Below are 25,155 nucleotides of genomic sequence, written 5' to 3'. Positions count from 1 at the left end.
GCATGGCTGGAGGGGGTTATCACAGGTTATATTTCCCAATGTTTTGGGGTGTACCCTAATTTAAACAAAAAAGTAAAATTAAAAATTAAAACAAAAAAACTGTGTTGGCTACCTCCTCCTCCTCCACCATCGCTTCCACCTCCACCGCCACATCCACCGCCTCCTTAACCTCCTATTCCATATGGACCTTGTCCTACTAGATCAAGATTATTATTTTTTATTTTTATGTATTTTATGTTATTTCAAGTCATTTCTCTATCCACATTTGTTTGCAGAGCACTTGCCATGCTCTTAACCACATTTTGATGCCATTTGCAGCCCTCTAGCCCTTTCCATGAACTTTTTAGAGCCATTTTAGTGCTCCAAAGTTTGGGTCCCCATTGACTTCAATGAGGTTCGGGGTCAAGTTTGGGTCAAGTTCGGCCGAACCCGTCGAACCCGAACATCCAGGTGTCTGCTCAACTCTAATTGAATTCATACCAAAAACTGTAACACATGCATTTTTTTGCTGCAAATCTTATTTGCGTTATTCGTTGTATATTTGCTCCAAGTAGCAAAGGCTGAAATCTGCAAAGAAAAATCACACAAAAAATTACATGTGGCGGCTTTCTAAATCCGCATACCAGGTCAAATTCTGCACAGAAAGAGAAAGCAAAGGGCACATGAGATTTGTCTAATCTTATATGTTTCCCTGGTATTGTATTAGGCCTCATGCACACGACCGTTCCGTTTTTTTTGCGGTCGGTAATCCGCGGATCCGCAAAAAACGGAAGCCGCCCATGTTGCCTTCCACAATTTGCAGAACAGAACAGTCGCCGCCACTCTTGTCCGGAAAGTGCGGACAAAAATAGGACATGTTATATTAGCGGGGCCGTGGAACTGAGCCACGGATGCGGACAGCACACAGAGTGCTGTCCGCATCATTTGCGGCCCCATTGAAGTGAATGGGTCCGCATACGAGGCGCCAAAACGGCGGCTCGGATGCAGACCCAAACAACGGTCGTGTGCATGAGGCCTTACTCTGTAGTTTTTCTGCACAAAAATCAGCTCAGAAAAGTCGCAGGTAATCCACATTGTGTGCAGTTAGCCTCACATTGCAATTAGTGTTGAACAAATTGAAGAGAAATTAATTGAATTCGGTCTGAATTTTCAGGAAAAATTTCCTATCACTTTGTAGTAACAAATATATTTTTTTGCAAAATGCCAGCTACACCGGGAATGCGATATGATCCATAATGCCGTGCAGCCAGCAAATCAGTAGATAGCCATCCCCTGTGATGTCACAGCCCTATAAAAACCTCATCCCGCTAAGTCTCTGCCATTTTACTGTGAGCTGAGCATAGTGACAAACATAAGCACTAGGGACAATGGTTAACAAATCTTTTCATTGCAGAAATATTGGATAGGGACAGTTAAGGGAACGTGCAGGGACAGTTTAGAGAGTGCATAGGGAGAGTTTTGTACACTCTAGGGAGAGCACAGGGAGACTGCAGGGACAGTGCAGGCTTACTGTTATTGCCCTTTGTATCTTCTTAATCTGCTGCGACACTCATTCTTAATCTGTTCCGCTATACATAGACTTACTGTGCATCAGACTTAGGGTGTCATTTATTAAGGCTGGCATTTTAGATGCTGGTCTTAATAAAGCCCCTGCTCTCGCGGTGGATTGACAAAGTTATGTAGAGGCTCAAGCCTCTACATAACTTTGTCGCATCCAGCGCTGCTTCTGAATGTAAGCCAGCTTCCTAGTTGACTTACATTTAGACCATTTGCTACACCTAAACCCTTAATTTCAACGAGTGGTCTAATATATAGGCGCATTTTCCTAGTTCATCTGCTTCCCCATATACACTGAATCTGTTCTGTTATACATAGACTTACTGTGCATCAGACTCATTGTCAACAGGTGGTCTAATGTATAGGCGTGTTTACCTAGTTCATCTGCTGCAACATTAATACTTAATCTGTTCTGTGATACATAGACATACTGTTCATCAGACTCATTGTCAACAGGTGGTCTAATATATAGGTGCGTTTATCTAGTTCATCAGCTGCACCATTTATACGTAATCTGTTCTGTTATACATAGACTTACTGTGCATCAGACTCATTGTCAACAGGCAGTTTAATATAAGTGCATTTACCTAGTTCATCTGCTGCGTCTTTAATAATTAATCTGATCAGTTATACATAGACTCAGTGTGCATCAGACTCATTGTCATCAGGTGTTCTACAACATAAGTGTGTTTACCTAGTTCATCTGCTGTTCCATTAATCTGTTCTGTTATAGATAGACCTACTGAGCATCAGACTTAGTCTTTACAGGTGGTCTGATATACACGTGCGTTTACATATTTCATCTGCTGGACGATTTATACACAATCTGTTTAGTTATAAATAGACTTACTGTGCATCAGACTCATTGTCAAAAGGCTGTCTAATACTGTACATAGGTGTGTTTACCTAGTTCATCTGCTGCAGAATTAATACTTAATTTGTTCTGTTATATATATACTGTGCATCAGACTTCCTCTAAACAGGCGATCTAAAATATAGGTGCGTTTAACTAGTTCATCTGCAGCACCATTGATACTTAATCTGTTCCGTTATACATACATTTACTGTGCCTCAGACTTTCTCAACAGGCAGTTCAACATATAGGCATGTTTACCCAGATCATCTGCTGCGCCATTTATACTTAACCTGTTCTGTGATGAATAGACTTTTTGTGCATCAGACTCATCGTCAACAGGGGATCTAATATGGAGGCCTGTTTTTCTAGTACATATGCTATGCATTCATATTTAATCTGTTACATTACTGATTTAGTTAATGTATACTAAAGCCAACAGACAGTTGCCTGGGCCCTCAAAAGGAACGGGCAGTGGTGGCAGCAGCAGCCACAGTAACAGGCCAGAGTTTCTACTGTAATCCATTGGTCGTGTTTTGACTAACAATTCAGCTGTACTGGAATGGTTGACTCGCTCTTCAACATCATCTCAGGTGACAACAGACAAACACCTTCAGGAATCTGTGGGTTCCTCTGACACCAGACTTAGTTGGCATGGCCCAGAAACAACCTCTGTGCCCTCACCTGTCCTGCAATTGCCTTTTTCTTTTGCTGCTCAGGAAGTAATGCATGCTGACAGCTCTGCTCTGCTTTTCAGCAAGGAAGAGCTAAGTGAGGATAGACAGCAGCTATAGCAGCTACAGGTCAGCACAGACTTGAAGGAGAGGTCCACTGCATCCCCCTTAGGAATGCAACTAGCAATGATGACAGTCAGGTAGGAGAATGTGGTGCGAGTGGTTAGGGATGTGGCTATGAGACTGGTGAAGGTGACATAAGTGATGACCGGACAATAATGGATGATGATGTAGACGATCGTATGTTGTAGGCGAGTGACGTGGGAGCATCATCCTTATCATCAAGCGGTGAGGGTGACAGCAGGCCCATGAGACAGCAGCAGGGTGAAGATGTGCTGATAAGCCAGCAGAGTGGAAGCAGTGGAAGATCTGGGACCAAACGTGCCTGGGGTAGACTGTCTGCTACTCAGGAGCCTACCTGTCAGGAAACAACTAGCAGCGCACGAGTTCATACAGGCAGAGGCAGGAATTCACCACGGAGTGGTGGGGGTAAAATGCCATACTCAGCAGTGTGGAATTTTTTTTCACATTCCTGGAGGATGTTAGTGTGGTGGTATGCAGGATATGTGGGGAGAAGGTGAAGTGCAGTCACGGTGCTAATGTTGCATGGGCCTGCCTCAACACATGGAGCCTCACCATAAAGTGGCCTGGCAAAACCGTGGCACTAATGTAGTGGTAGAGACTGACTGAGCAACTGCTGTATCTCCCAGTGGCTCGCACTCCTTCTCCAGCAGTCAGGGCTCCTCAACCTCAGCAGAAGGAAGCTGTCATTCCTTCCCTTCGTCTATTGCTCCAGGTGCTCCTCCTCCTCGTTACATCAGCAATCGATCACCAAGAAGATGACAAAGAGACAACAATATGCATGCATCCAACGGTCCAGAAGCTGAATATGCTCCTGTCCAAGTTGTTGGATTACAGTCCCTCCCTCAGCCTCCACTGTAGGCACAGTTCAGAGTGGTCCTCCAGCATACCACCTATGCAAAGTACAGTGTTGTCACGTGGTTCTGCACCTGGTCAGCCTGTGCAAATGGAGTCACATTGGGGAGGAATTGCTCCACGTCATCAACCAAGATAATAAATCCTGGATGTCTTCTCACCAACCGGAGATAGGAACCACGGTCACCAATAATGGAAAGAACATTCTGTATGCACTGCATCAGGGAGGGCTGACCCATGAGCCCAGCATGGTGCACATCTTCTATATGGTTGTCACCTGGATCCTGAAGTCTGTGCATTCAGCCACTCTTACCGTGCAAAACACGCCTTCCTTGACCTGCTAAGGCAGAATGGTATTCCCCTTTATTGCCTCATATGTGACGTTTCCACATGTTGGAATTCCACGCTCCACATGTTGTACCAACTGTATGAGCAAAGGAAACCTGTGGCCAATTTAATTTAATGATGCATACGGACAGGACTACTCCCCTGTCTAACTTTGATGTTTGACAGTGGCGGCTCATGCGTGACACCTGCCGTTTGCTCAGACCCTTTCAGGAGGCCACTTAATTTGTCAGTTGCCAGGACTACGGGATGAATTATATTATTCCACTCCTTCGCATCCTGGAGGGGATGCTGATAAATACGACTGTCGAGGGGACAGAAGATGTTGCGTCTACAATTCATGGCCACCTGATCCCTGTCAAGGCTGAACTGGCACAGGAGGAGGACATAAAGCCCAGGAATTATATACAGAACTAGATGATTTATCTGTTCAAATGACAGGAGAGGAGCCTGAGGAGCTAGAGGGCGACAGTGTAGACAATGCAGATGACCCCAACAGATAGTGGCTGTATGCAGTGGAGATGGAGGCAGGGAGTCCCTCCAAGTCCCTTGTGCAAATGGACAGATGCATGCTAAGTTGCTTGCGTAGTGACAGCTGCATTATCACCATTCAGCAGAGGGATGACTACTGGCCTTTTTTACACCTTCTGAGAGGGATGAAAACCTACTATTGTAGTCGGTTGGTTGCTGCCTACTCGTGCTATCGCCCATCCTCATGAAGGTCTAACTGGCAGGACCCTCTGAGCTCAAGCTCACCCTCCAGGACTGCTGGAAATGGGTGGGGGCAGGAGCAGCACCAGCTCCATCAGCACCAACTTAAAGGCAACCTGTCATCTGGATTTGGGGTATAGAGCTGAGGACATAGGTTGCAAGATGGCCGCTAGCACATCCACAATACCCAGTCCCCATAGCTCTGTGTGCTTTTATTGTGTAAAAAAAACGATTTGATACATATACAAATTAACATTAAAGAGTCATATCTTACTTATGGAAGAGGCTTAGGCTATGATGAGGGGGAAGCGCTTCCCCTGACCTAAACTTGTTGTGTTGTGACGGGAGCCAGGGGCGAGGGTAAGCCTAGCAGTGGGCGTACCCTAAAGGGAGTGTTTGAGAACAGGGTGGGTGGGTATGAACAGAAGCGCCCTGAGGTGCTGGGGGCTGGAGCTTAAGAAGGTAAGACGCCCCTCCCACAAATTCAGGCTGACTTTTCAGCCTTCCACTTATGGGAGAGGCTTAGGCTATGATGAGGGGGAAGCGCTTCCCCTGACCTAAACTGGCTGTCTTGTGCCGGGAGCCAGGGGCGAGGGTAAGCCTAGCAGTGGGCAAAAATAGACGAGGAGAGCAGAGTAGTGTCCAAATCATTTAATTCCTCTCAGAGAGCAAGGTTACAGAAAGCCTGGGAAATCTCTACGTTTGGGTTCGGGATGTACCTCGTGAAGCAAGAAGAACACCAGCGACCCATGCATTTGATCACGTGCGCCGAGACCCACTTTTTCATGCTGAGGACGCGGCCCCGAAGCGATTGTCCTGTGATGGCCAGCGGGTTGTGACCGAGACCTGAAGGCAGCGTTCTGATGTGGGACACGAACTGGATCGAAGTCCTGAAACTCCCATGCCAAGGAAGCAGCGGGCCATCTAGGGGGGGCATCTGGCAACAGGGCTACCAATCACCGGAGGACCATGACCGGGCACCAATCGTTCGAAGTTTTGGAGAACCCGACCTCCCTTCGTGGAAGGGAGCCAGAGGACAAAGGGGTCATGGACCCAGGACAATTGCCGCACCTGCAATCCCTGATGTTTAGGGGAGGTGCTGGTGAACTCACCTGGCCTAAGAAACCCATAAACCCGAGATACAAGGCTGCCTTAATAACCAAACTAGGGGAGTGCCCAAAAGAATGTCCACCCAGCGCGGACGACAGTCTCCTAAACATCTCGCCGGAGACAGGCTGTCTACGGCCGGTAGGGGCATCCCCGCACTTCTGGATCCCCCCAAGCGCCGCCTTGACTGTCTGCACTGAAGAAAAGGAACCTCCATTTGGATTATGAAGCATGGCGCAGTGCTGTATCCCCGCTAGGTACAGCCCGATGGTGTTAAATGACAGCCTGAGATTGCGGTGACAGTGGGCTATGAACGCCAGGGTGTAGGAGACACCGTCCAAGCCACCTTGCGAGTGGGACCTGGAAAAAACTTTGTAAACCTTGACACCGGCTTGGTAGTTTCCTGATGGTATGGGAAAACCCCTGAGCGTTTTCAGGCAAATATATTGGATCCTGAGCGATTCAGGCAACTGCGTACACCCTGTGGGAAATAAGACCTGAGCGATTCAGGCAAATACGTACAACCTGTGGGAAATAAGACCTGAGCGATTCAGGGAAATATGTGACCTGAGAGAATCAGGAAAATACATACAACCTGGAAATACAGTCAACCTGAAGAGACAGAAAAAAACAAACCTCCGCGATTCGGGGAAATACATAACCCTGAGCGATCCAGGAAAGTACATGGCCCAAGCGATTCAGGGAAATACATAAACCCGAGCGACTCAGGGAAATACATAAACCCGAGCGACTCAGGGAAATACATAACCCGAGTGATTCAGGGAACTGAGACCTGGGTGAATCGTGGAAATACGTGAAAATTTGAGCTAATCAGGGAAATATATGGAACCCGATTCAGGAAAATACACCCTGAGATATTCAGGAGAGTACACATACATATATTTCCCTCTCTCTTTTTTTTTTTTTTTCCTTTTTTCTTTTCCTTTTGAGCAGTGGCCGAGTGACCGGCGAGAGTGGAAAGGAAACAGGAATGACCATGGTATAGAAAGGATCGCAACCTACCCGACTCGACGGACAGCGCTGCCAACTCTCCGGCGATACTGAAGACCTAGGGATGGAGGCTCGTGATGAATAAAGGAAGGCTCCGAGCTGCGGAGGAGTGTAAATCCGCCACTCGGTTGGACCTTACCTGAACCGTGGAGTGACCGGACACGGAGGAGCCCTGCGACACAATTGAGGATGGATCGAAATTCCGGTGGCCTGAGGCCCTGCTTACATGACAATAAGCTTGCGTTGGTACGAGACCCGGAGAGAGGTGCGATCTGGTGGCACTGGGATGAAGCGACGGAGAACCAGGATGCAGCCTGGGCGCCATGGCCAACTGCTGGGTGACCCTGAACTGCCAGAATCAGGGCCCGAAGTCACGCTGCATGCAACGAGACCTGCGGGAAACAGGAATCCAGACATGCAGGACACGAACCGGGTAACCGGGAACCAGCCGGACCCTGCTGAAAACTCCTGAGCTTTCAAGGCAGATGCATGGAACCTGAGCGATTCAGGCAAATACATTGGATCCCGAGCGGTTCAGGCAACATGGAGTCCTGAGCGAATCGGGCGATTACATACGCCTTTCGTGAAGATGACGGACCCTGGGTGCGTCGGGCATTACCTTGGACCTGGGTGGACCTGGCCACTACCTACCCACTGAGAGACCAGGGAAAAATACAGAAGCCTGAGCGATTCAGGCCAATACTTAAACCTGAGTGATTCAGGGGAATACATAACCAGACTGTTCCAGGAAAAATATGCAATAACTACACTCACCTAAAGAATTATTAGGAACACCATACTAATATGGTGTTGGACCCCCTTTTGCCTTCAGAACTGCCTTAATTCTACGTGGCATTGATTCAACAAGGTGCTGATAGCATTCTTTAGAAATGTTGGCCCATATTGATAGGATAGCATCTTGCAGTTGATGGAGATTTGAGGGATGCACATCCAGGGCACGAAGCTCCCGTTCCACCACATCCCAAAGATGCTCTATTGGGTTGAGATCTGGTGACTGTGGGGGCCATTTTAGTACAGTGAACTCATTGTCATGTTCAAGAAACCAATTTGAAATGATTCGAGCTTTGTGACATGGTGCATTATCCTGCTGGAAGTAGCCATCAGAGGATGGATACATGTTCTCATTCTGTTTGCGCCAAATTCGGACTCTACCATTTGAATGTCTCAACAGAAATCGAGACTCATCAGACCAGGCAACATTTTTCCAGTCTTCAACAGTCCAAATTTGGTGAGCTTGTGCAAATTGTAGCCTCATTTTCCTATTTATAGTAGAGATGAGTGGTACCCGGTGGGGTCTTCTGCTGTTGTAGCCCATCCGCCTCAAGGTTGTGCGTGTTGTGGCTTCACAAATGCTTTGCTGCATACCTCGGTTGTAACGAGTGGTTATTTCAGTCAACGTTGCTCTTCTGGAAAACTTTGTCCAGCTCACCTCCCTGGTCGAATGTGTAGTACCGGCTCCAGAGGCCCTAGGGGAGTGTTCCCGTAGCAGGCTGCAGATAAGTAAAGAAAAGGTCCCGGAGACAAATAGAGTTCCTCTGTCAGCTCTTCTTTATTATTCACGTATGGTTGACAGACATAACCACCAAGTACACGGCAGGAACATTGACGCGTTTCGGGTGAGTACCCTTAGTCGTAACACTTTGCCATGTGTGACCCTTCAATATAAAGGAGTTGGAACACCCCTCCTCCAATAACGAGGAAGGAGTCTCCAACTCCATAGGTTGCTACACACTTTGACACACCTTTTTCGTTTGCTGCATCAATCACGGTTGTAATTGATGGCACACTGTGTGGACATTTCTCTAGACATATTAACCCTGGAAATACCAGTGTATTCATTCATTAACAAGAAAGCCGCACAGTGTGAACATACCATTGTTCCGTCAATTAAAAACATATAATACATGCAAGACCAAAACCAGAAACAGAAACAAAACAAATATGACCTTCTGCCTACCGGCAGGCTGGAATCCGTTATATTATAGCAGATAACAAAAACGGATTCATCTAAAATGCTGATGATTATTAGCAGAAAAATAGCAACCTTGCAATCATAACGGCAGCTTGAAATTTCTGCTATTTGCAAGTAATAAAGATTGTATATGTATAACATAGTGAAGTACATGACTTCCAACATATCCTGGGTGCGCTAAATCAAATATTTCCATGCACAGCCAGAATAAATAGGAAGAACCGCCTTGTCTGACCAGCGTCCTATATGCAGATGAACAGAGATGTGTATAAAACCGGACAGCCCGGACTGCCAATGTTTGTTTATTAGGTAACATCAATTGGATAAGTATGCATATCCTATCATATTAGATTTTTGCATAGTATACATTAAGACCAAAATGTATATTTTTGGTAACTTACTGGTAGATGTATATTAGTTCTTTTTTCAAATTAAGACCTACTGGAACCCTAGTACCTAGGGTTCCAACAAATCCTGGGTGCGCTAAATCAAATATTTCCATGCACAGCCAGAATGAATAGGAAGAACCGCCTTGTCTGACCAGCGTCCTATATGCAGATGAACAGAGATGTGTATAAAACCGGACAGCCCGGACTGCCAATGTTTGTTTATTAGGTAACATCAATTGGATAAGTATGCATATCCTATCATATTAGATTTTTGCATAGTATACATTAAGACCAAAATGTATATTTTTGGTAACTTACTGATAGATGTATATTAGTTCTTTTTTCAAATTGAGACCTACTGGAACCCTAGTACCTAGTCTAAAAATCCAGTAGGCCTCACGGAAAAGGATTTTCTTCCGATGATCCCCGCCCCTTTTGGGGGCCAGAACTCGCTCAATGGCATAAGCCTGAAAAAATGATACCTGGCGGGCATGTACTTGTATGAAGTGCCTTGCTATGTTCGAAATATTCAAAATATTCGGATTACTAATGTAGTTTAGGTGTTCGAGAATACGACTTTTGAACTTGCGAGCTGTGCTGCCCACATACATCAGGTCACAATGGGTGCATCTGATGACATAAATGACACCCTCCGTATTACAATTGATGTAACTACGGATGGGAAACTTGCATGAATGGACTGCATTGTCAAATGATTTTGTAGGGAACACATAGTCGCAAGTCTTACAAGGATTACCTCCACACTTTGTAAATCCTTTGTAAATAAGCCAGCTTGATTTGAAATTTGTTCCTGTGCTGCTGGCAGTGTGGAGAGACGGAGACAGCGAGCAGGACAGAGTGGGGGCTTTTCTGGAAACAATTCTGCAACCTGATTTAAAAGCTTGATATAAAATATCATCATCGAACAGAATAGGTAAGCATTTTTTTATTGCAGAACTAATTGTGTTGAATTCACTACTATATGTCAAAGATAAAGTAGGAACACTGTCCTGGTCACCGTCTCCCCGTGTCTCCACACCGCCAGCAGGGGTTTTCATATTTGGCCTATATTTTGGCTTTCCAAATAGCATTTCTTTTCTTTCTTTTTGTAATGCTATCTCTCTCCCTCTTTTTATCCCCCCTTCGTCCCATAGTCTCTGGCATTGGCTCACTGACAGAGCGCCTGGGTAGTTGGCTGGACAATCTTCTCCAGCCTCTAGTCAGGCGCACCCCAGGGTTCTTAAAGGATACGGGAGATGTACTACGAGCTATGTACAATTTCAAGTGGGAGGAGAATTATAATTGGATTACGGCGGATGTGGTCTCCCTTTATCCTTCCATTCCCCACGGGGTTGCTCTGTTGGCAATGGAGTACCACCTCCATCGATATACCGGACTCAATTCCGGCTATATCGACTTTGTTTGTGAAGTCACAGCATACCTATTAACCCACAATTATTTTGTGTCTGATGGTGTGCACTACCTACAGACCCGCGGAGTGTCAATGGGGGCCAGATTCTCACCATCCCTGGCCAATCTGACCATGTCATATTGGGAGGAGAAGTATATTTACAACTTGGATAACCCATTTATGCCGGGTTTGGTCTGGTACGGCAGATACATCGACGATGTGCTCATGGTGTGGGCCGGCGGTGTGTCTGCCGTCCCAGACCTCCAGGCATATCTAAATCACAACAACTATAACCTACAATTTACATGTGTAGCACATGAATCTCATATAAATTTCCTTGATTTGACACTCCGCGGGATCCCAGGTGAGATAGTGCACACCATCACGTATAGGAAGGAGGTGTCAGGTAATTCTATTCTAAATGCAAAAAAACATCACCCCATGCATACCGTCAGAGCAATCCCCGTGGGTGAATTTATGCGTACTGCTAGGAATTGTAGTGAAGTAGTGAAATTGGAAGAAGAATTTAACAAAGTGGAAAAAAGATTGAGAGACAGAAATTATCCAAACTGGATGATAAAAAGAGGGAGAGAGATAGCATTACAAAAAGAAAGAAAAGAAATGCTATTTGGAAAGCCAAAATATAGGCCAAATATGAAAACCCCTGCTGGCGGTGTGGAGACACGGGGAGACGGTGACCAGGACAGTGTTCCTACTTTATCTTTGACATATAGTAGTGAATTCAACACAATTAGTTCTGCAATAAAAAAATGCTTACCTATTCTGTTCGATGATGATATTTTATATCAAGCTTTTAAATCAGGTTGCAGAATTGTTTCCAGAAAAGCCCCCACTCTGTCCTGCTCGCTGTCTCCGTCTCTCTACACTGCCAGCAGCACAGGAACAAATTTCAAATCAAGCTGGCTTATTTACAAAGGATTTACAAAGTGTGGAGGTAATCCTTGTAAGACTTGCGACTATGTGTTCCCTACAAAATCATTTGACAATGCAGTCCATTCATGCAAGTTTCCCATCCGTAGTTACATCAATTGTAATACGGAGGGTGTCATTTATGTCATCAGATGCACCCATTGTGACCTGATGTATGTGGGCAGCACAGCTCGCAAGTTCAAAAGTCGTATTCTCGAACACCTAAACTACATTAGTAATCCAAATATTTTGAATATTTCGAACATAGCAAGGCACTTCATACAAGTACATGCCCGCCAGGTATAATTTTTTCAGGCTTATGCCATTGAGCGAGTTCTGGCCCCCAAAAGGGGCGGGGATCATCGGAAGAAAATCCTTCTCCGTGAGGCCTACTGGATTTTTAGACTAAGTACTAGGGTTCCAGTAGGTCTCAATTTGAAAAAAAAGAACTAATATACATCTACCAGTAAGTTACCAAAAATATACATTTTGGTCTTAATGTATACTATGCAAAAATCTAATATGATAGGATATGCATACTTATCCAATTGATGTTACCTAATAAACAAACATTGGCAGTCCGGGCTGTCCGGTTTTATACACATCTCTGTTCATCTGCATATAGGACGCTGGTCAGACAAGGCGGTTCTTCCTATTTATTCTGGCTGTGCATGGAAATATTTGATTTAGCGCACCCAGGATTTGTTGGAAGTCATGTACTTCACTATGTTATACATATGCAATCTTTATTACTTGCAAATAGCAAAAATTTCAAGCTGCCGTTATGATTGCAAGGTTGCTATTTTTCTGCTAATAATTATCAGCATTTTAGATGAATCCGTTTTTGTTATCTGCTATAATATAACGGATTCCAGCCTGCCGGTAGGCAGAAGGTCATATTTGTTTTGTTTCTGTTTCTGTTTTTGGTCTTGCATGTATTATATGTTTTTAATTGACGGAACAATGGTATGTTCACACTGTGCGGCTTTCTTGTTAATGAATGAATACACTGGTATTTCCAGGGTTAATATGTCTAGAGAAATGTCCACACAGTGTGCCATCAATTACAACCGTGATTGATGCAGCAAACGAAAAAGGTGTGTCAAAGTGTGTAGCAACCTATGGAGTTGGAGACTCCTTCCTCGTTATTGGAGGAGGGGTGTTCCAACTCCTTTATATTGAAGGGTCACACATGGCAAAGTGTTACGACTAAGGGTACTCACCCGAAACGCGTCAATGTTCCTGCCGTGTACTTGGTGGTTATGTCTGTCAACCATATGTGAATAATAAAGAAGAGCTGACAGAGGAACTCTATTTGTCTCCGGGACCTTTTCTTTACTTATCTGCAACGTTGCTCTTCTATCAGCTTGAATCAGTCGGCTCATTCTCCTCTGACCTCTAGCATCCACAAGGCATTTTTGCCCACAGGACTGCCGCATACTGGATGTTTTTCCCTTTTCACACCATTCTTTGTAAACCCTAGAAATGGTTGTGCGTGAAAATCCCAGTAACTGAGCAGATTGTGAAATACTCAGACCGGCCCGTCTGGCACCAACAACCATGCCACGCTCAAAATTGCTTAAATCACCTTTCTTACCCATTCTGACATTCAGTTTGGAGTTCAGGAGATTGTCTTGACCAGGACCACACCCCTAAATGCATTGAAGCAACTGCCATGTGATTGGTTGACTAGATAATTGCATTAATGAGAAATAGAACAGGTGTTCCTAATAATTCTTTAGGTGAGTGTATATGTGACCAGAACGTAGTACGACCGGTGCCTACGAGAAGGCTTGTGTCGGTCTGGGTACGTACCTGGGCTTAGAGGATATTACCTGTACCGATGTCTTGGGTCACCTGACCTTGGTCCAAAATGTCGTACCAGTGAACGGTCAGGACACGTTCCTGAGAGGGCAAATCCATAAAGTTCGGAAAGAAAAGAGAAAGGGGAGGATGACAAGCCTGGGCGAACCAGGAGACAGAAGTAGGTGTGAGCCTGGGCGAACCAGGAGACAGAGGTAGTTGCGTGCCTGGGCGATCCAGGAGGCAGAGGTAGGTGTGAGCCTGGGCGAACCAGGAGACAGAGGTAGGTATGAGCCTGGGCGAACCAGGAGACAGAGGTAGGTGCGTGCCTGGGCGATCCAGGAGGCAGAGGTAGAGGTAGGTATGAGCCTTTCAAACCAGGAGACAGACATAGGTGCGAGCCTGGGCGATCCAGGAGGCAGAGGTAGGTATGAGCCTGGGTGAGGCCAGGAGACAGAGGTAGGTGCATGCCTGGGCGATCCAGGAGGCAGAGGTAGAGGTAGGTATGAGCCTGGCGAACCAGGAGACAGACATAGGTGCGTGCCTGGGCGATCCAGGAGGCAGAGGTAGGTATGAGCCTGGACGAGCCAGAAGACAGAGGTAGGTGCGTGCCTGGGCAATCCCGGAGGCAGAGGTAGGTATGAGCCTGGGTGAAGCCAGGAGACAGAGGTAGGTGCGTGCCTGGGCGATCCAGAAGGCAGAGGTAGAGGTAGGTATGAGCCTGGGTGAGGCCAGGAGACAGAGGTAGGTGCATGCCTGGGCGATCCAGGAGGCAGAGGTAGAGGTAGGTATGAGCCTGGCGAACCAGGAGACAGACATAGGTGCGTGCCTGGGCGATCCAGGAGGCAGAGGTAGGTATGAGCCTGGACGAGCCAGAAGACAGAGGTAGGTGCGTGCCTGGGCGATCCCGGAGGCAGAGGTAGGTATGAGCCTGGGTGAAGCCAGGAGACAGAGGTAGGTGCGTGCCTGGGCGATCCAGAAGGCAGAGGTAGAGGTAGGTATGAGCCTGGCGAACCAGGAGACAGACATAGGTGCGTGCCTGGGCGATCCAGGAGGCAGAGGTAGGTATGAGCCTGGACGAGCCAGGAGACAGAGGTAGGTGCGTGCCTGGGCGATCCAGGAGGCAGAGGTAGGTATGAGCCTGGACGAGCCAGGAGACAGAGGTAGGTGTGAGCCTGGCGAACCAATAGAGGAGAAAACAGCATATAACGTGAAAATACATACATATAACACATGGCACTGACGCCCCATGGAATAGATGACTGTAGTGAGTATTGTGACCGCTGAATGAGTATGGTGTGTGATGATGACCTGGCCCACTTGTATTGGGACCCCCCAGTTTCTTTGAACACCGAACTGGAACTAGCGCCCTTTCAGCCCAGCGGGGACCCCGGGGACCCTCCCTAAATGAGGAATCGGGGATGACCTTGTGAGCTTGTGGTTGGGCCCTACTGAGGGATTTTTATTTTTATTTTTTTATTTTTTTTGCGGCTGTTTGTGGACGTGGCCGTTGTTGCCCAGGGGCTAGATACCCCTACTACGTATGGCCTGTTTTGACGGGGGTGCCAGGCTTGCCTAAGAAAATGTGCAGGGGGGGTGACCATGCGGACCAGCAGACTGGGGGACGGGGACCACCCATCCTAAGTAGTACGTAGGGCGGGAGACCTGGTTGTGGGGCCAGAATCAAGGTGTGTATCGAGAGGGGGAAGGACCCAGTGGGGACAGGATTAACTCAGGCTGGAGCCACCGCACTGGGGCCGCCACGTCGCATGAATCTGCCGGGCCTGAATGAAGATTCCGGCGTGCGTTCCACTCTGGAACGCACGCCGAACACGTGACCAGGCCCAGGCCCGGCGGAGGGACTCCGGCATGCGCTCCAAGCTGGAACGCACGCCGGGCTGCAGTGGAGCCCTAAGTAAGGACGGGACGGGGGAGGCCATGTGGAGGGGGGGACCCGCGGGCCGGACCTTGCCCCCCCTGCTGCCTCGGGAGGGAGTTGGATGGGGAAAAGGAGACAAGCAAATACAAAAAAAAACTTGGGGTAGGAATGTGTATAGGCATGTGTTCCACGCTGGAACGCACGCCGACTCAGGGAGCCGAAGTGTCACGAGTTGGAGGTCCCAGGAGAGACCACCGCGTCGTCAAGAAATAACAAACGGAAATCAGGTACAGACACATAAGAGAGCTGACCAGAACTGAGGAAACCTCAGCCTTATATACAGGTTCCATGGGTGCAGCAGAGAAGCCACACCCATGGAGCAGACAGAGGATTAACTCCAAATAGGCACACAGGGGAGTTAACCCATAAAGAACCACAAATGACACACAGAAACGAAGCTGCAGCGAGAGCATAGACAGAAAGTCACAGCCAAAGGTGACGACTGTGACACGAAGTATGGCACAGAATTTACCTCTCCAGAAGACGTGAACGGCAGTGTATGAAACGAAACGAAGCAGATGAAAGCAGCTCACGACGTGCGCGGATGCAGTACCAGAGCAAGCGACTCCCTATCCAGGTATGAACAGAAGCGCCCTGAGGAGCTGGGGGCTGGAGCTTAAGAAGGTAAGACGCCCCTCCCACAAATTCAGGCTGACTTTTCAGCCTTCCACTTGTTTGACCAGAGAAGAGTCATATTTTCAAGCTCTGACTCATCTCAGATTAATTAGCATATGTATCAAATCGGTTTTTAAACACAATAAAAGCACACAGAGCTATGGGGACTGGGAATTGCGGATGTGCTAGCGGCCATCTAAGATAAACAAAAAAGGAAGAAAAAACTGGAACTGCAAATAGTATTTGCTCCTTGGGCGCTGCTCGGCTGGATATATAACGCAGGAGGTGAATAAAAAAGTATTTATTGGTCTACGCGTTTCGAGGGAATTGGACCCTCTTCCTCAGGACAATCATACAATACAAGACAGTAAACATTTATTTATACACTTGTTTTTGGCGCCTAACCTCGATTTGGGGGGCGGGGCTATGGGCGGAGTTAATATGCATATAAACAAACATGAATTTAAAAAATCGGTACTATATAAGTAAAAGCAAACTTAGACATACTTTTACAAGGACGTCCGGTAGTTACTGGAGTGAAAAATATGCACCAGTGATGGATATAAACAAAGAGCGGCAGGGGGAGGTGATGCGTCAGGACGGGTCGCTAGGCCACGCCCACATTTGTGACGTAACACTGAGGGGGAAGTTGGGTTTTACTAAGTAATAGAAGCGCTGGGGGGGGCGGGGCTATAGGCGGAGTTAATATACATGTAAACGAACATGAGTTAAGATAATCCCGACTATATGGGTAACAACAAACTTAGGAACACTTCGTATGGGCGTCCGGTAGTCACTGGAGTGAAAAATATGCACCAGTGATGGATATAAATAGAGAGCGGCAGGGGGAGGTGATGCGTTAGGACGGGTCGCTAGGCCACGCCCACATTTGTGACGTAACACTGACGGGGAAGTTGGGTTTTACTAAGTAATAGAAGCGCTAGGGGGGCGGAGCTGTAGGCGGAGTTAATATACATGTAAACAAACATGAATTAAGATAATCCCTACTTTATGGGTAAAAACAAACTTAGGGACACTTCATATGGATGTCCGCTGGTCAATAGAGTGAAAAATATGCACCAGTGATAGATATAAACAGAGAGCGGCAGGGGGAGGTAATGCTTAGGGACGGGTCGCTATGCCACGCCCAAATTAGTGACGTAACACTAAAGGGGAGGTTGGGTATTTGCTGAGTAATAGAAGCGCTGGGAAGCGCTATAATATACTATATATATATATATATATATATACTATACTACGCAGAGTGGTAGGACACGCCCCCACTACCTTGGCACGTAAGCTGACGGGGCGGGCCCTTGGAGATGCCGTTCGGTCCTGTATAACAGTGAATAGAGCGCTATCCAGATGTGTCCTCAGCTCTATACACAAAATCACGGTGACATGTTCCCTTTAAGTCGTAATTCAACGGTTCCTGTCGTTTGAGCGTCCATAATGCCTCTATCTCATGGTCAGTATTTTGCATCAGGATTTAATCATGATTTGTAAGTCAAAAGCAGGAGTGGGTCCAAAACACAAAAGACATGCAAATATTTCCATCGCATGTTAGCTTTGTTTTGGACCCACTCCAGTTTTTGCCTTACAAATACTGATGCTCAAACTACAGGATCCGCTTTTTGGGGGCTGTTCTTCTGATGGATCAGAAGAATGAAAAAATAAACACTGATGTCAACACAGCCTTATTGCTGACACCCTCACCGTGGGGCTACTACGTGAATCTTGGGCCACTGCCAAACAGATAAATTAGAGCTGATGCTAACATTGACCTTTAAGGCTGAGTTCACACTTCTGATATTTGTTCAGTTATTTCCATCACTAAGGGTGCATTCACACGTCAGTATTTTTACCTTTCCAGATAAACGTTCCTGTTTTTTGTGGATCCATTTTTCAGTACAACCTTCTGTTTTTTTAATAAAGTGCTTCCGAATCCGTTCCGTGTTTTCATGATTCCGTATTTTTTAATTTTTTTTTTCAAAACAAAAAAGAGGAGGAGGAATAGATGTTGCTAGGGTACCAAAAAAAAAAAAGTGGTGAAAACAGAGGACATCTTCTAGACCAGGTGCCATTTTATGTAGTAGGAGCTGTGTTAGAAATCTCTGCCTTGCTAGCTTAGTTTTCTACAGTTATCTCACCGATCGTCATGTCTGAAGACTTGAATAATGTACTCCTTCACTGGCTTATTTCTCGGCGATTCGGACGGCAATCAGCTATGTTGGACGAAAAGTCGGGGACAAAGAGGAGATGACACTGGGTACATCCGATTATTGCTCAGAGACTTCAGAAAGGTCAATTCCACACATTATTTAATGACCTGCGACAGGATCCCTATAAGTTCAAATCTTACTGCCGTATGTCCATGGACGCTTTTGACCATCTTATGGTCTCTCTCCACCCTGACCTCAGTTTCCAGGACACAAGTATGTGGCGCTGTATATCTCCAGAGCAAAGGTTGATAGCCACCTTGAGGTAAGTGTATTTTTCTTATTATAAATAATATATCTAATAATAATTTTTAAAAATGATTGTTAGCAAACAAATTTTTTATTTTTTTTTCAGATTCCTTGCTACTGGGAACTCATTCGCTTCTCTGCACTTTGAGTTTCTACTAGGAATCTCTACAATCTCTGGGATTGTCTGTCATACCTGTAAAGTTATATGGCAGCGTCTCAGAGAAGCGGTGATGCCCACCCCCAAGGCGGAAGATTGGCTACGGATCTCCGAGGGATTTTACCAATCAGCGCAGTTTCCTAACTGCATTGGGGCACTGGACGGTAAGCATATCCATGTGAAGAAGCCGCCTCACTCAGGGTCCCTGTACTTCAATTACAAGCAATATTTTTCTGTAGTGCTGATGGCCCTTGCAGACAGTAACTACAGGTTTGTAATTGTGGATATCGGGGCCTATGGGAGCACTTCAGACGCCCGCATCTTTAGTGCTTCCAGAATGGGTGAACGGCTTCAGACAAACCAGCTTGCCCTGCCAGAGTCCAGTAGACTACCCGGATCTGTAGGTCCGCCGGCTCCATTTGTGATCATGGCAGACGAAGGATTCGCATTGTCACCCCACATGATGCGGCCCTTCCCTAGACGCGATCTAGATGACAGGAATCGCATCTTCAACTATCGACTGACTCGCGCCCGTCGGTATGTGGAGAGCGCTTTTGGAATACTGTCCACTAAGTGGAGAGTATTCTTGTCATCTATACAGATGAATCCGGAGAATGCCACCCTGGTGATACAGGCTTGTGTACTACTACACAACTTCACCAGGATCCATGATGCCTCCACAGATGCAGAATTGGGCCTAAATATGACTTCTCCTGTCAGTTTAGACCTGAGCCGGCCTGGACGACCTGGAACAGCTGGACTAGCTGTTCGGGAACTCTATGCCGACTACTTCTGCAGCCCTGAGGGGGCATTGTCGTGGCAGTTGGATGCCATCCGTGGAAGACGTTGATTTCAGCTGGAATCTGGTTTAAATTTTTCCAAAATTTTTAAAATCTTAGTTTAGTTAGATCCCCTGTTGTTAGTTTAGATTAGGGACTCGCAAGAGATTGAGGACCCTTGACGTGGGCTTGCGGGCTGAGGTATTTTGTAAAAACCTAATTTTTGGTGAAAATACCTTCTAATACCTCATTTTTAATTACGTCTCATTTTAAATATAAAATTTGAATTTTATGTTAAAATTACTTGTTGTCCAGGTTCAGAGCTGAACTCTAATATGTCCCATATATAATAATTTTTAAATGGGATATGTCTGGGTTCATCTCTGAATTTGAACAACACATGACGTAATCAGACCCGCAATCCACAAAGAATTAACTTCTATACTAGGTAAGTATAGAACATCAGCATTTAAAGGGGACAGCACATGTTTGTTTCTTTTTGTTTGTAGTAAGCTACATTCTGTACATGCATTCTAGTGATTTAAACAATGCAAGCCATCATGTACTGTCTAATTTAAAGCAGAAATTTAACCGAGTTTTTTTTTTACATTTATTTTTTCATTTTATGTTATTGACCTACACTAATAGTAGTTCATTAATATAAAATGTATTTCTAATAAAAAAAAAAAAACATCTGCATGTTCCGTTGATGCAACAGCCGGCCAATTCCGTGCTGAATTTATATAACTGTTCTGCTAGTTTTCTGCTCCAGCCCCATTCATTGTATAATGTAATTGTGCACAAGTGAATGGGGCCAGTGCAGAAATATAACACCACATTGATCTACCTTAATGGATCGTAAAGACTGATCCCCCGCAGGAACACGGATCCTGCTCACACCATTGTAAAAGTTATATTTTTTTTTTCTTAAAAAAAGACGTTCAATATCATTGTAAAAAAATTTTTATTAACATTTAACATTAACAATATATTATTTAAATGTAATAAAGTAATCTTGAAATATAAAGTATTTTTTTATAAACCAATTTTTTATATATCAAATAATTCCCTGGTAAAAGGGCCCGGTGTATGTATCACTGGAGGTTCTGGCCTATTTAACCTGTATACAGGCGTTTCTATATTGAGTTGCTGATCTCGTAAAAGCTCCATTCGATGCACAATTTCAAATGGTTCACTGTGTCTATATAGATCAATTAATAAGCACAGTGAGGAGAGACAACGTGTTTGCCGTTCCTCAGGCACACGAGCAAGACTTGATGCCAGACTTCTTATGGTTCGTTCTTCTAAACTGTGCGACCGATTCTGATTTAGAAATTGTAGAACCCGAGCATCAATCAAGTTCCTAACTTCTAAATCTGAATCGGCCGCGTGTCTGCGCCGTCGTCTGCCTGAGGAAGGGCGAACAGGTTGCTCTTGAACAGGAGTAGTATCCACATTTGCAGGAATTTCTGGAGAAGATGTAATAATTGGTTCACTACGAATTTCCGGAATTTCTTCTCTGGATTCTTCAAGTGGTGCCTGAGAGGCCTCTTGGGAAATATTCCCTGTTGCGTCCAGATTTGGAGTTGATTCCGTTGACAGATTATCAACAGTTCTATAAATGAAAAAAATATATAAAAATTCTATAGAAATATACATATAAATCATTTCAACTAACGTGCTAAAATTGAACAGTAGTAGAACCGCTACTTGACTGGACAGTGCATAGCGCGTGCACAATTAAATAATCTAAACAACCTTAAGAAACCTGAAAAAAAATATTCAAAAATTTAAAAAAAAATCTAAACAATAAGTAAATAACAGTGAAGCTCTATTTTAAAAAAAATTCAGCCTCTCTGCAGCAGTGATCTTCCTATAGGGCAGTCATGTCCAACCTGCAGCCCTACAGTAAGACTACAACTCCCAGCTTTCATAGATAGCTTACAGCTACTAGGGCATGCTTGGAGTTGTAGTTTTGCTGCAGTTGGAGTGGCGCAGGTTGGACATGACTGCTATAGGGGCTTTTTTAAATATATGGGTAGTCAGGCTGCTGATCCCATGCTATTGTGTGGCCCTGTTCACATTTCAGTTTTTTGATCACTTATTTCTATATTGAGCCAAAACCTGTTGTGGGTCAAAAACTCAGAACAGGTGCAGTTATTTTTATTATTCCTAATCTCTGAGTAGCCTGTCCTGTCTGAAGTGCTATGTCCATCTAGGTCGTCGGCCATGCATGACCAGTGCAAAACTGGGTACACACACACGGACACAGCGTTATCACACAGAATTTTTATTACATTGGATATATATTTAAAATAAAAAAACTCTTACCTCCTTAAATCCATAATCGGTTTCAAAAATTCAAGCTGCCGAGTATACAAATATGTTTTTTTTTTTAAGGAGCCATCTCCACTACGAGCCTTCAGATTCTGTTCGCGGCGATATTGATCCCGGCACGAGTACCAGCGTTTGTTTAAGTCTTTTACTGTTTTTTTAAAAAGCTAAATAAATTTTAATTAATAATTTTAGAAGAGACTAGCATAATCCTTGCAGCTACCACAATCAATTAAAAACCAATTTTGCACAAATGCATCCATGAGCCATCTGAATAAATAACAAAATCCATATGACCCTATCAGCACCTACACTACATATGTCCAACCTGTGGCTATCCTGATGGTAAGAAACTACTACTCCCATCATTGCCTGATACCCCGCAGCTATCAGCCTACATAAGGTCATGCTGGGAGTAGTAGTTTTCCAACTGCTGGATAGCTGCATGTTGGCCAGCAATAACCAATCCTAACACACACATCATTCTATATAAATCCTGAAAAGTGACTATATTAACATTCAATTTTCTATCAAAAATAATAGATGTATGCAATATGAAGGAGTTAATGGATTTGCAAATATTTTAAAACACGGTTGCTATGCAACCTCATGTTTTAATGCATTGCACAAAAGGAAAAAACAATGTATGCAAAGCAATAAAGACTAGGCCTTGTACAATAAAATCTAAACCAGGGATGCTCAACCTGTGTTCCTCCAGCTTTTGCAAAACTACTACTCCCATCATTGCCGGATACCCCACAGCTATCAGCCTACAGAAAGCAATGCTGGGAGTAGTAGTTTTACAACAACTAGAGGTCCGCAGGTTGAACATCTCTGAACTACAAATCGCTGTGATTGTCCATGTCCAGAAGCAGCATAGAAAATGTTCTAATGAGCACCCAAATATCACTGATACTCAAAAGTACACTTTCTATGCTGTTCCAGGACAGATAGGACACAAAAAACAGACCTAATATTGAATCTGTACACAAAAAAATTAGACATTACATATTATACTCACTAATTTTATCACGCTTGGCGATATTAGCCGCCTCCCAGGCTTCAGACATCAATTCGGTGGCAATCTTCTCCCAACAGCAGTCCTTCAATGCACGGTCCTGATATTGGTCCTTTCTTGTATCCCACAAGGATGGCCGCTCCTGGATCATGATGATCAAACGTTCCACCTCATATGCCATTTTTGCACAAACTTTTCACTGAGGAGACACTCAGCACAGCAGACAGGATACAGCTTTCCCTGGTGCTGAAAGCACATGGCACAGGGGGCTGGCCTTTTTTTTTTATTTCCTGTCAACGGATCCGAAAATCTGGATGACATGAGGATACTTTTAGCATGTTTTCCGCATTTTTGACGGATCCATTGACTAGAATGGGATGACGGAACGCAAAATCGGACAAATAGTAGGACAGGGTATATTTTTTTCCAGGATCCGAATAACGGAACCCACGGAACGGAACGGAATCACGGAATCGGAGAGCACCATGAGTGCTGTCCGAATATTTGCGGAATCCATTGAAAATGAATGGATCCGCATAACGTTCCATTTTTAATCGGAACGGATGCAGAACACCAAAACGGACGTGTGAATGGACCCTTATTGTGAGGCAAATTCAGGAGCCAAGCCTACTCTCGGATTAGGTTTCATAAATAGATCTGTACCTGCTTTGGGATGATAATAACTGATGAGAATAACTGACCAAATAAGTGAAGCTTGAACTAAGCCTAAGGCCCCTTTCACCCGGGCAAGTTTTACGCGCGGGTGCATTGCATGAGGTGAACGCATTGCACCCGCACTGAATCTGGACCCATTCATTTCTATGGGGCTGTGCACATGAGTGGTGATTTTCACGCATCACTTGTGCATTGCGTGAAAATCGCAGCATGCTCTTTAGGCTACATGCACATGACCGTTGTGTGTTTTGCGGTCCGCAAATTGTGGATCCGCAAAACACGGATGGCGTCCGTTCCGCAATTTGCGGAACGGCATGGACAGCCATTGATATAACTGCCTATTCTTGTCCGTTTTGCGGACAAGAATAGGACAGGTTATATTTTTTTTGCGGACCACGGAGTGCTGTCCGCATCTTTTGCGGCTCCATTGAAGTGAATGGGTCTGCATCCAAGCCGCAAAAACTGCGGCTCGGATGCGGACCAAAACAACGGTCGTGTGCATGAAGCCTTATTGTGCATTTTTCACGTAACGCAGGCCCCATAGAAGTGAATGGGGCTGCGTGAAATCGCAAGCATCCGCAAGCAAGTGCGGATGCGGTGTGATTTTCACGCATGGTTTCTAGGTGATGATCGGGATGGGGACCCGATCATTATTATTTTCACTTATAACATGGTTATAAAGGAAAATAATAGGATACAGAATACTTAGTAAAATAGGGATGAAGTGGTTAAAAAAATAAAATAAAAATTAAACTCACCTCATCCACTTGTTCGCGCAGCCCGGCTTGTCTTCTTTCTTCTTCTTTGATGACCTGGGTGGAAAAGGACCTTTGGTGACGTCATTGCGCTCATTGCATGGTCCATCATCAAGTGTGATGGACCTGTGATAAATCCAATCCAGCACTATTCTGATATTTGTAACTGCAGCTCGACCATGGGTAAAGCCCACCTACGCTGGATCTATAAGGGGCAGGAGAATGGAGGCCAAACGATCTGCCATGATCTTAGACAGAAGTTTGATGTCAACATTAGGATAGGATCATTTCCCGGTTTTAATAACAGTTTGATGTATGACATAGCTGCAGATGATGGTAACACCTCCAGTCCTCCATTGTAGAGCAACACTAAGGTGTCAACCATCTGATCTTTCAAGACCCTATAGAATTCTCCTGTTAGTCCATCTGGATCAGGAGCTTTCATGGGTTTGTGAGATTGAATCGTGCCTGCTACCTCCTCAGATGTGATAGCAGCATATAGTGTCTCCAATTGCTCAGGAAAGAGGGATGGGGGACCAACCTCAAGTTAGGTATCATTTTTGATGGCTCATTCAGAACAAAGAACAGTTTTTTTTCCCCCATAGAACCATGTGTGTGTGTGTTTAAAACCATCT

General features: G+C 45.1%; 1 protein-coding gene across 1 annotated transcript; it reads right to left on the bottom strand.

The window, feature by feature from the left end:
• Window positions 1-526: 526 nt before the first annotated feature.
• Window positions 527-22,098, bottom strand: LOC120993733. Its single transcript, XM_040422204.1, has 4 exons — window positions 22,070-22,098; window positions 20,867-21,353; window positions 13,813-13,882; window positions 527-567 (listed from the first exon to the last, which is right to left on the bottom strand). Exons 1-4 carry the CDS (start codon window positions 22,081-22,083, stop codon window positions 527-529), a joined length of 612 nt encoding a protein of 203 aa, XP_040278138.1. The 5' UTR covers window positions 22,084-22,098.
• Window positions 22,099-25,155: the final 3,057 nt, after the last annotated feature.

This window comes from Bufo bufo, chromosome 3 (genome assembly GCF_905171765.1).
Source record: "Bufo bufo chromosome 3, aBufBuf1.1, whole genome shotgun sequence".
Taxonomy (NCBI): domain Eukaryota; kingdom Metazoa; phylum Chordata; class Amphibia; order Anura; family Bufonidae; genus Bufo; species Bufo bufo.
The sequence above is the reverse complement of the archived record's forward strand: the minus strand, read 5'-3'. Positions and strand labels throughout refer to the sequence as shown.

Coding starts and splice junctions, on each gene's coding strand:
- LOC120993733 (XM_040422204.1), bottom strand. Junction 13,883..20,866: donor AACTCAATATAGAAACGCCT/GTATACAGGTTA, acceptor TTGCCCTCTCAG/GAACGTGTCCTGACCGTTCA. Junction 568..13,812: donor GACCCAAGACATCGGTACAG/GTAATATCCTCT, acceptor TTTTCTTTGCAG/ATTTCAGCCTTTGCTACTTG.